The 13916-nt window shown below is 56.2% G+C and overlaps 1 protein-coding gene across 1 annotated transcript in view; it reads right to left on the reverse strand.

Moving 5' to 3' along the window:
- ADAMTS7 (ADAM metallopeptidase with thrombospondin type 1 motif 7) overlaps positions 1-13916 on the reverse strand; it is a 50791-nt gene that overhangs the window by 17497 nt on the left and 19378 nt on the right. Inside the window, exons 12-18 of the mRNA XM_037395381.1 lie at positions 12439-12608; positions 12077-12210; positions 9967-10087; positions 9159-9403; positions 5717-5858; positions 2973-3099; positions 2160-2373 (exon numbers count right to left, since the gene is read on the reverse strand). Of these exons, the coding sequence (XP_037251278.1) occupies positions 2160-2373; positions 2973-3099; positions 5717-5858; positions 9159-9403; positions 9967-10087; positions 12077-12210; positions 12439-12608 (1153 nt within the window). The remainder of the gene's footprint in view (positions 1-2159; positions 2374-2972; positions 3100-5716; positions 5859-9158; positions 9404-9966; positions 10088-12076; positions 12211-12438; positions 12609-13916) is intronic.

Below are 13916 nucleotides of genomic sequence, written 5' to 3' on the forward strand. Positions count from 1 at the left end.
TGGGCTGGATGGAAGGTGTGCTCTTCAGACAAGATGTACTCTTGTATTTTGAGCCTTTCTCATCTTTGCTCAGCCCTCGTGAGGTCCAGGTGCCTGGTGGGGATGTGCCCTGCTCCCCGTGCCAGGCCTGGTGGGCTCCTGGGTGGGTGCCCACCCGGTGGGACGCCTCCCCCCAGGCAGGGGCTGCCCGGAGGAGATGCTGACCCAGCAGCCAGGATCCCTGTGCCATGCCGTGCCAGGGCTGGCCCAGCTCTGTGTCTCCTGTGCAATGCCAGGCAGGGGCAGAAACGACCCTGGGGACTATGCCTGGCAGAAGGGACAGTCCGTAACACGGCATGGCCACCTCCAGGCATTTCCACCAGCTACGAGATGCTGCTGAAATAAATGTTACCACACATTAGCATCTGCAAAGGGGTGCAAGCAAGCTGCTTCTCCCTACTGGGATGGCACTGCCAAATCAGGGAAAACAGACAATTCCCACTGCGTGCATCTTAAGCTAAAATGTTTCAGCAAATGCCTCCAGGTCCATCCAGGAGGTAAGTTCCAGGTATTGCAGCTCTTGCAGGGGGAAGGAAGGGGTTTGTTTGCCAAGGCTGGGTTATCAGGAAAGCCTCTGGGACACAGGTAAGAGCCGCTGGCTGTTAGGAGCCTCTTGGAGGAACACCCAGAGCTTGCAGGAGGGTTCCACATCAAGCACAGGACTGCAGGAGGCATCACAGCAGGCAGCGCAGCAGGATGTGCTCCTGACAGCAGACAGATGCTCCTGTTCGTGTATTAATGGACAACAAACAATACTTCTTGGCTAAGTCCACAAAGCTGGATATACATCGCTTTAGGGTCCCTCTGAAGGTGCTATGTCCCAGTCTTTAAGCACTTTTCTGGGCTACCCAAACTGCAAACCACCCCCCCGGCTTGGCGGGCTGCCCAGCACGTACCTGCTGCCTTGCCGAGGGTCTGCAGGCACAAAAAAAAATACAGTGACCCCCTATTATTACTGCTGGATAGAAAGACCACATTTCTGGGAAACTTCTGAGCCCCCCCCACTTTCTCTGCTTACTGGTGGCTCTCGCTTTAAGTGAAAGAAGGACAGAAAAATTACAGACATCTCGAAATCTCGAAATCCTGGGTTCCCAGATCAGCAGATGTCAATACCACAAGGGACGACTGTGCCGGCTTGTGCTGGCTCTGTGCACAGCCCAGACCCACAGGCAATCCGTGATTTTTCCCTTTAAACTGTTGCGGCCGCCTTTCTCAGCCCTGCAATTGTGGCTTTTGTGGGCCCCTAGAAAAATATTTCTAAATAGCTCTCATTTAGCCTTCAAATTTTCTGTTCGCATTTTTATTCCGTTTGTTTCTTAGCAACGAGCGCAGTTCCCAGGCTCTCTCGTTTCTCTCCCGATATTTGTCTTCACACTGAACACTGAAACCGCTGCTCAAATTAGGGGCTATAATTTTCTGGTTAAAACCCTCAACCTGTGGTTAAGCTGATCCGCAGAAATACAAAAATAAAGGCTACACAGGGTGTCCACAGACCACAGCCTTTGATACATGGGTGTTTTTTGGTCTTTCCCTCTCTTTTAAAAAAAATGTTGAAAAACTTGTGATGCTCCCCTCAGGGCATTATCGCTGAGGGGGTCTCTGTCTCTGCCCACCCCAGCTCTGCAGCAGCGATGGGGCAGCTTCGCTGCTGGGGAGCAGATGCCCACGGGACAGCACACACACAAGCACGGTGCACCCAGACCCCAGCTTGCCCCCTGTGCCTTGCCTCAACAGGCAAGAATGATTTTCAAGGCTTCTGCCAAAATAAAGGGGAAGGCTTGGGGTGCTCTGGAAATACACTGAAGGGTTGAAAGCCTCTCATTTCTGCCCTCCTTGCACCCAGCGTGGAGCATGGCTGTCACCCTGATTGAGGGAGCAGCAAGGTTCAAGAGAAGATGGGGCAGAGGCAAACAGCCTGGTGCTCCTTCCTCACTCCGAGACCTCCGCGTGCAATGAAATTCCCGTCCGTGTGAGCTGGTGTTACATGAGCCCACAGAAACACATCCATGAATTTTCCTTGTAAGCACTCTTGGGCAGGCTGAGGATGTCTGGGGGGGAATTTGTCCCCAGCTCCTGCCAGCTTTGCAAGACACCGGGACCTCCCCGATTCTCCTTCTCACCTCAGACCAGTTCCCCACAGCCCACTGGGAGGGACAGGGGATGTCCCGGTGACAGGGCGCGGTGGCATCTGGCTTGGAGAGATGCTGGCAGTCTGCTTGCTGCAAGGCTCTCTGCTCGTCCAGCCCCACGCTCTGGATGCAGAGCACCGTCCTCTTCATCAGCCCCGAGTGGCCGCAGGTGGCCGAGCATTTCTGCCATTCACCGACCCACCACCTGCGGAAATGTGAAAGAGGAAAAAAAGTCTCAGCCGGAGCACGAGCCGGGCTGTCCCGCGCCCTCCACACCGAGCACTGCAGGGTGGTGGGTTTCAGCCACCGCCGAGGGCTGCCCAGGGCCAGCAGATGTACACGAGATGCACACAGGCTTCAGCAGCCCGTAACCATCTGCGGGGCTTGGGGGAATTAGGATCCCAAGTGCGGCTTGTGCTCCAGCCCAAGGTCAGGGTGCCCGGACCGAGGGGCAGGGGTGGGTTCGTGCTCACGTTGTGCTGGGGATGGTTATTTGCACCGAGGCAGAGGGGGGCTCCTGGCCCAGGATGGTGCCCTCCTGTGCAGCTCGTAGTTGGCACACAAACACCACGCTGTGGTGGTCAGGCAGCCACAGGGGTTTGCTCAGACCAGCGCAGGGTCTAGGACCCATTCTCAAGCATGAGGGAGACGAGGGGAGCAAACCCTGGGCTGCAAATAGCTGCACACATCCTGGTGCAATCCGGGCATGGCCGCGAGTGAGGTTCCCCCAGCTCTGCTCGCTCCCTTCGGGCAGTTTGGACGTTAAAGCTTTGCTGAGGAGCAGCGAGGGGAAAGCTGGCAGACCTGGCCGGGCAGGGCTCCTCGCTGCATGTCCTCTGCTGGTCATCAGGGCGGGTGAGCGCATCGCAGTACCTCTCCTCCACAATGCCAGCCAACTTCTCCACGCAGTGCACGATCTGCCGCTGCACCCCTGTGGACACCAGCAAGGGCTTGGCTCGAGATGAAAATCAAAGTGAACCACCGAGCATCCTCTGCCATTAGGTGACAAGAGGCCCTAAGATAAGCTTGAGCTCCCCAAACCGGGGCAAACAAATTAAAACCACTGCTGAAACTGGAAGCTGAGAGCCTGCTGAGGTACTACTGATGCCCTCATGGAGCCCAACAGCACCAGTGCTCCCAGCATACCTGGGTGGGAAAAGCAGAGCTGGACACCTGGCCATCACCCGTGTGATGAGACCTCCAGAGCTCAGCTGGGCTGGAAAATGACTCTGGGTATGCAGCTGCAAAGCAGGGACACCTGGGACTGGATGGATGGATGGATGCAAGCAACACCGGTCCAGCCAGGACACAGGCTCCCCGGCATTACGAGCAGCAGACCCCAGCCAAAGCCCCTCCCTGGGGCTGTCAGGACACAGTGTCTGTCCAGCACAAGGCAACCTCAGCTCCTGCCCAGAGACCAAATCCAGGGATGCTCACGCAGAAAGCTAAAAACAGATAGCAGAGAGAGTTGACAAACCTTGTACTCCCTTAGAAAACACCCACCAAATTACACCTGTTCTGCCAGCGCTTAGGGATGCCAGGAAATACCTAAGGAATAGCGAGGGTTTCCACAGAAGGCAAGGTGAGGACAACCATGTCCAGGACCGTCAGAACCTCGCAAACTCCGTGGGACATCTCCGTGTGCCCTCTCGGTGCTCTGTCTCTGCACCAAGCGGTTCACAGAGACAAGGCAGGTTAAAAGCAGGAATATCTCCACCCTTCTGCTGGCTCCTGCTGATAGATTTCTACAACTCCAGCTTGGTCCTGGTGGCCTCTGGTCACAAGCAATGCAAGGGGCACTGATGGATGAGTTATGCTGGGAGAGCTGCTGAGCAAAAGTCTCTGGAGTAAAACCTTTAGTATCCTTTAGCTTTTATAGTGAGCAGCGAGATGAAGGAGATGCAAAAAAATGCCGTTCCACAAGCTGCCTAATGGGATTTGATAGTGATGCAGCCAGTAGAGGCTTTGCAGAAAACATCCCGCTGCCGGAGAGGCCACTTGGCTGGGGGAAAAGCCTTTCCCCACCTCTAACCTTACAAAAAGCCTCTGCAGCCACAGCACAGGGTGCACTGTGATGTTTGGGGCTGCCAAAACCACGCAGAGGAGCACACGTAGGGCAGGATGGCCAGTGGTGGAGATGCTGCAGCCAACGGTGGGCACACTGTCCTGGCACCACCATCCAGGCACCGGAGTATGTGTGCACATGTGTGTGCATGCATGCTGAGGCTTTCAGGGGGGCTGTGGCCGAAGGGGAACCAGCCGCCAGCAGCACGGCTCTCTTTGGCAGCCTTCTGCCCCAGCCGCAGCTCACGGGTAAATCACCCGGCAAAGCCTTGTGGCCCAGCCTGCAGCATTCATGGGGTGACATTTTAAAGGATGACCTCACTGCTGCCTCGCTGCCTGTTTTTGTCCTCCCTTTTGCAACACATACTTGACCTGTGACTTGGAAGAGCTGTAAATATTAACCACTGCCATCAGCTGAGATTGATAGAACCCTGCTGAAGCTGCTGAGCTGTGCCCTGGCTCTAGCACTTGGGAGCCGATGGGGCCGGCAGGGCTGGAGCCAGCCCCCACAGAAGAGGCTCAGCCTGAGCTCTCCCAAATCGGTGTCACTGCACACTCCATCATCCAGCCCAGGGAGAGGGGCTCAACCCTCCTCCAGCCGATTGCTCGTGGCCAGATGGGATAAGCATCCTCACCTGGCTCCTGCCTGATGTGCCTCTGTATTTCCTTTCCATCCTGGAAGCCAACTACTCAAACCTTGCAAAGGAAAGCTGGTTTTAAACAAAAGCGAGTGCCCTCAGCTCCCGTCCCCCTCAACTCCCCATGCTGCAGGGCCCCTGCAAACCCACAGCGAAGAGCTCTCAGTGTAAATGTATGAAAAATGACCTGCCAGCTCCTGCTGCAAGCAGGAATCCACACCTGTTTCTCAGGAACAGGCAGGAAACCTCTCCTGGCACTCTGAACCACTGAGAAAGTATAAGTGTCCTTGAATTCCCTTTCTTTCCAGTGGCAGCTGCTCTCCAGGAAGCACTCACTGGTCCCAGCCTCCCCCCTTGCAACGTGCCTGAATCGTCCGCCTCCATCAGCTGCCCCAAAAGCTGCCCCAGGATGCCCAGCCCTGGGATGCACTGGGGTGGGAGCAGGGAAAGCATGGGCACCACGCACCCTCCCATGTGCTCTCCATAAAACCCTGGAAACAATCCCCCCTGGAGAGGCCCAGCCAGATGGGAGACTGGCCCTTCAACACTCCCTGGATTTCTCTGAAGCCCTTTTGTCTCCATCCCCCTGTCGCCAAGGAACACCCGGCAGTAACAGGACACCGAGCAAGGAGCAAGTGCTGATAAAGCCTGGGGTCCGGTGGGCGAACACAGCGGGGCTCTGGAGAGCGGTGACCTCAGCAGATGCCACCTCCCCCTCCCCAAGACCTCCTGAAACCAAAGACCTAGGAATTTCTAAGGCATCCCCACAGTACGAGGATGCTCTGCCTGCTCCACTCCTCCACGGCGGGCCACCAAGACCCGAGGTCCCACTGGAGCCGCACTCACCAGTGCCGCATGTGGCAGTGCATGTGGTCCAGGAGCCAAAGCGCCAGAGGAATTCTGCCTGCTCGATCTCGTTCTCGCTGTCGGCTGGGCGCTGGATGGTGTACTGGTACCGCACGCCGGGGTTGGTCTCCTGAAACAGCAGCTGTGGGGAGACAAAGGGCCGTCAGGGAGGCTGGCTAGTGCACAGCAGTCGCCGCTGGCCACTGCACCCCAGCAGCTTTGCAGAAGGTAACAACCTGCCCAGCACGGCCACAAAGATGCAATTCTCTATCCAGCTCCATACCAGGGCTGCATTACCTGCATCACCTGCACCCCAGCAGCAGCTCACAGCGATTTCAGAAACAGGGTTGGCAAATGGCTGAAGCAGTGTAGGAGCAGAGGAGCTGCCCTCGCTCACAGCATTGCGCTCATGGCAGCGTCAGGTAATAATAAAAAAAATAACAGTGACAACACTGAGAATCACCGGGTTTTATGTGTCCACTGATGAAGAGGCTGGAAAGATTCTCCTGTTAATCCCACTCAGTCCCACTGCTGCATGCATCCCGTCCAAGGACTATCTCAAGGTTCAGCATGATGAAGGGCCCAGGACGGCCAGTTGTCCCCTTCCCTGTCCCCTTCCCTGCAGTCGGACCTGGGGCAGGAGGTTTTGCATGTGCCATCGCTGGGCCCAGCCCAGCCCCAGGGTCTGCAGCACGCGGGCAGGAATGACCCTCCGTTGGTCAGGAGCACACTGAGCAACATCTGCCTCCCTCCATCACTCTTCCTAAACTCTTCAGCAAGGGATGGAGTCACGGCTGGAAGGAGGCTCCGACAGCTCCCAGCCCTGTGCACTGGGCTGATGGTGGCTGGCCCAGATGGACGGACACTCAGGTGACAATCAGTGGCAGGGACCTGTCCTTTGGCATGGTGGCAGAAGGAAGGGAAAGGGACAGCAGCATTAGCCCAGCCCTGCAGAAAAGGACTCAAATCTCACCTCTGCCACTTCAGCATCTGCCCTGGGGAAGCACCGCAGCATGTCTTGGCTTGAGATGCTGGCTACCCGTGTCGGTTCCTGTCTGCACTTCCAACCTGCCACCAACGTGCCCCAGATGGCACCAGTATCCCTGTGGGAGCATCCCCCTGGAGTGACACCCCACTCAAGCTGTGGAAGCAGCAGCTGTGGCAAACAGGAGGGAGCCACTGGCAGCAAACACCAGCGATGGCTCATGGCAACATGGGCCTGAAGGAACTTCCTTAATCGCTCCCCGCTTGCAAGGTGTTCCTGCTGCTCTTGACATGCACAAAGCAGCTCCTGCAGTCAACAATCCTGCCCGAAGCACCTCCTGCACCAGCACTTGGCAAAGGCTGGAGTTTAACTTGTTTTTCTTAGCCTAAGCGCTCCCATTATGGCCAAAGCTTTGTTGTTCTTGGAGCTTTGGCAGGAGCAAGGGCATCTTTCCAAAACCTCTTCACGAATATTGAAACTTTTTGCCAAAAGCTTTTAATTGGGTTACAAAATCCCAGAAAGTCATTTGCTGGTGCTGAGCAAGCCAGCATCGCCATCAACAGCAGCACGGGGTGGCAGGCGAGCCCAGCATCCCGCTCACGTTTCAGCCTGAGCCTCTGCTGAAAGAAATGCAGCAGGTGAAGGCTTCAGCTGCCCAGTGCGGCCAGGCTTGTGCAAAGGGGCTGATGCTCAGGAAGAGTGCATCGGGCTGAGCGGCGTGTGCCGGGGCAGGGGAGGCTCCTGGGGGTCTGTGGGACATCACCTCCACAGCCGTCACCGCCTCTGCACCACACTTTGCACCGCAAGGAATTTCAGCCTGGTGCCAGCTGTGCCACCGTCCATGGGACGATTTCCACCGGCTTCTCCAGGAGAAAGCTTGGCCTCACAGGCACGAGGATGTTGGCTGCCAATAGCTTTGCATTAACTGGCAGATCCCTCACTCCTGACCATCCTGATGGCCATTCCCAGGGGAAGGAACTGCAGGGACAGGCGCAGCAGCACAACGGGGACCTGCAGGGCAGGGGCCAGCCCCAAACCCCCCTCACCAAACTGCCTTTCCCCCCCCCACCTCCCCCCCCGAGACAGTTACAGCCCCTGCAAAGCTGTGCAAAACTCATTGAAATATAAAGCCGTGCTGAAAAGTAAATCCCCCAGGCAACTCTTTTCCATGGATACAAGGTGAAAATTAATAGAGTGGGGTCAGTTTGCAAAATAAAGCAATTTCCAGATAAGCCCCAGAGCCGTGGCGGTTGCAGCAGAGCAGGGGATTAGCAACAGTCAAGTTGGGCTCATATTAAAAGCATTTGCAGGATGCACCAGGTGGGCTCGGAGCAGGAGCAGCCCCTGGGCAGCTGCCCACGCTTGGGGAAGCAACTTCTCTTTCAGAAACAGTGAGCAGCATCCCAGCTGCAGGGAAGCAAACGTGTGCTCCCATCGTGGAGGCAAAGACAAGAGACTTTCCTGCTGACCCAGAGGTAAAAGGACCATCAGGCTGAGCAGGTTCACATGGAGATAAATATCCCCTGAAGTCTGTTATCTGCTCCCCCAGCGTCTGCTCTGCTCTGCACAAAGGCTGGAGGCACCGGACGGGAGCAGGAGCTGGGCAGGTGCTCTCTTGCTTGCAACTCTGCCATCCTGGAAACGCACTACTGCGATGCTTGTTTTAACGTATTGCTTTTTCTTGGGTTTATGTGGTTAATTGTAACCTCTCGTGCCCAGACCTGGGCGTGCAGAGCGGCAGGTCCTGGGTGCCCTGCCCTGCGAGCGCAAGGCAGCATCACTCTGTGATGGGGCTTGCCTCCTCAAAGCCTCGGGGCTTTGATGAAAGATAGTGACTTATTCTGGGGAGGGAAGTAGCTTTATGGAAATTCCCACATGCAAAAAGAGTAAAACCTGACATTTCTAGTTGTTTCAGACAAGTTAAAATTATCCTTCTGGATTTTTACCTCCTGCCTCAAGGGCTTTTGCGAGGAAGGGCAGTACCCTGGGCAGCATCACCCGGTTTGGACCATGGAGCACAAATCCCCGGGCCAAGCTCCTTGCCACGGTGCCAGGTGGTGCAGAGGAGGGCGCAGCACTGCCGAGGGGTGCTGGTGGGCCACCCTCTGCCACCACCCATGGCACCACGACAGCTCCCAGCTCCCACTGCCTCCACCAGCGGCTCCAGCCCTGCCAAAAGCACCGCGGGCTCTTCCCCTGCTCTTGATAAGATATGGGAAAGGGCTCCGGAAACGGGCTCTTTCTCCTCATGCTCCCTCTCTCCTGTGTAAATATTTTCAGGAATGCTGCAAAGGGGACGAGGCTCAGCTGGAAGTGGCGTGGGCTGGAAACACTCTCCGGGCCGGCAGTGCTTGCCTGGCTTCTCCCCACGTCGGCTCCCACAGAAACACACTCGGTGGAGATCCAGTGGCTCTGTCCCCCCCAGCCTCCCCACCGTGCACCCCGACCACCACGGACCTGGATCCACACAGGCTCCACGGTGGGTCCTGGGGAGGTGAGGTTCTCCCAGTTCCCTGTCCTCTTGTAGGTGAAGGTGGTCCCTGCCACCCTGTAGTCCCCATTCCACTGGATGGTCCAGCCGCCGTTCAGGAAATACTTCTCCGGGTCCTCGCTCCGCAGCGCCAGAAAATTCCCAGCTTCTGCAACTTCTTCAATCTGGATCTCCCGGGCTCCCACAGGAATAATCCCAATATCGACGTAACCTGGGAATGGAACCAAGTGTTTGTCTTGGGGGAGTCAAAAATGTGACAGAGATGATCTGTGCCCTTGGATGGGAGCTAGCGTCCCTTGGGTGGGTGCTAGCGTCCCTTGGGTGGGTGCCAGCATCATGCCAATCCTTACAGCCCTGTAAGTCACTGTTCCGCACCAAATCCCGCCTTGCACTGAGCCCAGCTGCATTCCCTGCCAGGAGAGCCTGTCACAGAGGGAGATATATCCTGCGTGGGTGCTGGCAAGGCATTTACCACACTTTCAACATGTTCTTGTCAACACACAAAATCTCCTTAAACCTCTCCAAACTGGCCCCAGCATCCATGGATTTGTTTTCAGGCCTTTAGACACAAAGAACAGTAATGGGATATTTTTCTCCCAGGCAGCAAGGAGTGTGATGCCAACGTAACATCTCCCCATGCTGCCTCTTGGGTCTTATCCCATCAAAATCAACGAGTCGGGATTAAAAACCATCCTGCAAGCAAGCAAGCAGCAGCAGCGAGCCCAGCTCCGTGTGGAACAGGCACCTGATGTTTTGGGAGCAGAGCGCCCTTACCCAGCCCTTCGCTGTCCTCGAAGGTCTTCTTGACGGTGTGGCAGGTGGAGCCGTCCCCGTGGCAGACCCCGCACCGGTCCTCCACTGCGTTGGAGTCGATCTCATAGTCACAGCCCACGTTCTGCAAGGCAGCCCCGTCAGCCGCGCGGCCCCCGCCTCGCCCCGCACCATTGGCCGTGGGAGGAACAAGGGAGAGGAGGACCAGCCTTGGTCCTAAATGGTGGGAAATAAGGACTGTTGGGTGGGAGAGAGGGGCCAGCTGGAGGCTTTTTGGAGGATGGGCAGCGATACAGCCACATCGGCTGCAGCAGGGGTTTCTCTAACAGCCTCACCGTCCTGCTGCCCTGCTCATACGCAGCGAGGATCACAACCCACATCTCGTTTTCTCCTTTTTCTACCCGAGTCCCCAGGCAGCAGAGCCTGTCAGCACACATTATGTTCCAAACCAAGCTGGGAAAGCCCCTCAGTCCTTGGTCCTGCTAGTTCTGTTTCAAAACACTTCCCCAAAACCTTTTTTTATATTCTGCTGAAACCCTTTACATCTTGTGCCAAACTGCTTGACCTACGCAGAGCCAGAGCCTCCCTGTGTTTTTGCACCATAAACACACAGCCAAGCCCCCAGAGGGTCCCGCTGGGGGCTGTGCCAGCTGCGAGCGTCTGTAGCGAGCCGGGTTTGACTCTGGTGTCACAGCCAGCAGCAAGCGCAGAGGTGATGCGGATTCTGTATGCAGCGAGCTCTGGCTAAACGTGCCATCATCTGCCACGAGCTGCTGGCTCGCACCTCGTTCTATGGGCCAAGTAAAAATAACAACCCCTGCGCTCCCTCCAGCCCATGCACTGGCGTGCCGCAGCCTTTGAAATAACCTACAGGCTGTTACAGGAGGAAACGGGACCTTCCCCGAACCTCTGCTGCTGCCGAGCCCCTGCCCGCTGCTCCTGGCAGCACAGAAGTTTCCACAAATGGTTTTTACATAAGAGGCTGCAAGGAAACCAGTTGACTGATTATTTTCCCTCTTTTCTGCTGTTTTTTGTGCTGTCCAAAAAGCCTGCTTTCCAAAAAACCTGTTTTTCCAAAAAGCCTTTTGGAGAGCCTCTCTATCCAACACGGTGGCAGACGCGGCCATGTCCCCTCCCGCCCGTGCGAGCCCCTGGTGACAGGCGGCCATGAGCTTGGCAGCAGCATGGCTTTGGTACATCCCGTGGTGGGAATCTGCCCTGCAGACCACACACAGCTCAGACCGCTACCCATTCCCTAATTCAACCGAAATCCAACGTCCTGCACGTGTGCTTTATTCTATCCTAAACCTTGGGACTGCTTCCCTAGGGAAAAGGAAGGTGTGAATGAAGGGACCGTCTCGCTGCCACCAAAGGCAGCTGGAGGACACAGGGCAAAGCTCAGCAAAGCCTCCCCAGCATCTCCCAGATGATTCACAGCGCTGCCTGCGCCACCTCCACCAGATTCCCGTGCCTCCCACGCTGCCCCAGCCAGCAGCCAGAGCAACGCCGCTGCATGTTGCAGCACATTTGTAGGGAGCTTCCAAGAAAGAAAAATAATGTCCCAGAAGGACAAATCCCAGTGCTGGGAGAGGCTGCCAAGCCAGGGGAGCCATCTCCATTGCTGCAGGTCAGACCCCCAGCTGCCAGCACTGGATGCACTTGGGATGCAGGGCTGGGCACCCTCTCCATGCACCCTTTCATATCCCCGACCTTATTTGCAAGTGAAACTTCTCTTCCTCTGTTTTCTGGGGTTTCATAGAACCACAGAATGGTCTGGGTTCGAAGGGACCTTAAAGACCATCTCGTTCCAACCCCCTGCCATGGGCAGGGACACGTTCCACTAGCCCAGGTTGCTCCCAGCCCCATCCAGCCTGGCCTTGGTGGTGCTCTGTGAGGCCAGCACAGAGGCTGAGATACGTCTGCACCACACACCTCATGCAAATATGGAAAGCTTCCAAGAAGTGAATGACAAAACAAGCAAGCACAGCCCATCGGTGCATGTGAGAGAGGGGACAGTGTTCACCTAAGGGACGGGTCACGGCACCCGCCTGCATTTCCCTGAGCCCGGGGGTCCTTGGGCTCCCTCCCCAGCGGTACCCGGCACAGGACCCACCTTGCAGATGCCGTTGATGCACATGTCGCGACTGGCATTCATCTCGTAGCACGGTGTCCCGTCGATGACGGCATCCCGCAGCTTTTCTGCAAAGTATTCGTCCTCTGGCCGGCAGTGCAGCTCGCAGGGGTTAACTGGGGAACCCAACAGGCAGAAACTAAACCCAAGCAGCCTGGGGCCACCTCCAAAAACATAAATTAACCCTGCAAGCCCAGCCATAGTTTTAAAATACGGCATAAACACGCTGCCAGGCGAATATGAAGGTATGAAAAGCAAAATCAAGCCGTTAGCAAGACTCTGTTTCAGGTTTTCCATTGGGGCTGCAGGCAGAAGCCCAGCAGCGGGCTTTGCCCTCGACTCACTGTTGTTGGGCACCGGCGTCCACTTGTAGAGTTTCCCTTTGTAGAGCATGGGGTTGAACTGGCTGCACTGGACCTGGCGGAAGGAGGGCTTGTCGGGGGGACACAGCCTGACGTTGCAAATCCGGAACCGCTTCCGCTCCCCCAGGCAGTACCTGCCCCCGTACTTTGGCCTGTCCGTACATGGGAGGGGAATAAGAAAATCAAAGGATCACAGAAGGGTTTGGGTTGGAAGGGACCTTAAAGATCACGTAGAGTCCCACCCGTGCCAGGGGCAGGGACACCCCCCCCAGCCCAGGCTGCTCCCAGCCCCGTCCAGCCTGGCCTTGGGCACTGCCAGGGATGGGGCACCCACAGCCTCTCCGGGCAGCCTGTGCCAGCGCCTCGCCGCCCGCACGGGGAAGGATTTCTTCCTAATACCTCATCTAAACCCATCCTCTTTCAGTCTAAAACCATTATCCCTGTCCTACCTAACAGAGACCCACCACACACAAGGGGAAACTCCCCTTCCACTCACAGCTACAGGAGGGTGCGTTTGTACCTGCTGCTGAGGTTTGATCTCAGCATGAATCCACCTGGGCCACCGGGAGCTCTCCCAGTTACAACCCACAGGTCGCTCTGCTGCGATGTTCGTGTAAGGAACCGTGTAAGGCTACGAATCCGACACCCATTCCAGCATGACCCATGCTCCACTGAGCAAGCTTTTGAAATCCGTGGAAACCATAGCCCACGTCCTTCTCAGAGTCCCTCCTGGACCAACTCCCTGCTGCTGCCGTGGCTGCCGCGCTGTGCTACGGGACAATGCACGGTGAGACCGTGGGCCAAAGGCAGCTTTTCCTGATGGCTCTCAAGCTGAACCAGCTACATCTTGGGTCTTGCCCCTCCTGACAGCCTCTCCTTAACATTGGAAATATGGCCAATTTTATAGGTCTAGTGTACGACGCTATAAAAGCAATTATTAAAGTTACGTGTCCCTGGCAGTGTTCATGTCTGAAGCCCCCTCACCTCCTGCAGCTGCAGCCGGGCACCCCTCCCCAGGAGGTAAAACATCTCCTCCACCATCCTGGGTACCGCAGCTGATGAGATGCCAGCGCTCCCAAGAGCCAGGTCAGCCAGGTGCCCATTCTGTGGCTGCTCTGGAGGAGCTGCTCTCCATCCTGCCCGGGATGCGCTTCCCGCTCTGCTCCTCTACTGCCCAAGGGAATGGCAAAGCTGCCACTGGGCTTTTTAAAGCAAGAGGGACTTTAAAAGCAACAATATTTTTTTCTCAGATGCCAACAGACTCTCAAAATACTGCCACTGTCTCCTGATGCTTTTTCCTTTGGTCACAGCACTCTCCATGGCCCATGGCCCCATGATCTCATGAAAATTACTTTTCCCCTGATCATCTAAGTTTGGGCACACTTTGCTGAAGAGAATAAAGTTAATTATTATTTTAGGGTTGTGTTTACATACCCTGCCCTGAGGAAATGCCTGTGGGA

The sequence above is a fragment of the Falco rusticolus genome, chromosome 7 (assembly GCF_015220075.1).
Source record: "Falco rusticolus isolate bFalRus1 chromosome 7, bFalRus1.pri, whole genome shotgun sequence".
Lineage (NCBI taxonomy): Eukaryota > Metazoa > Chordata > Aves > Falconiformes > Falconidae > Falco > Falco rusticolus.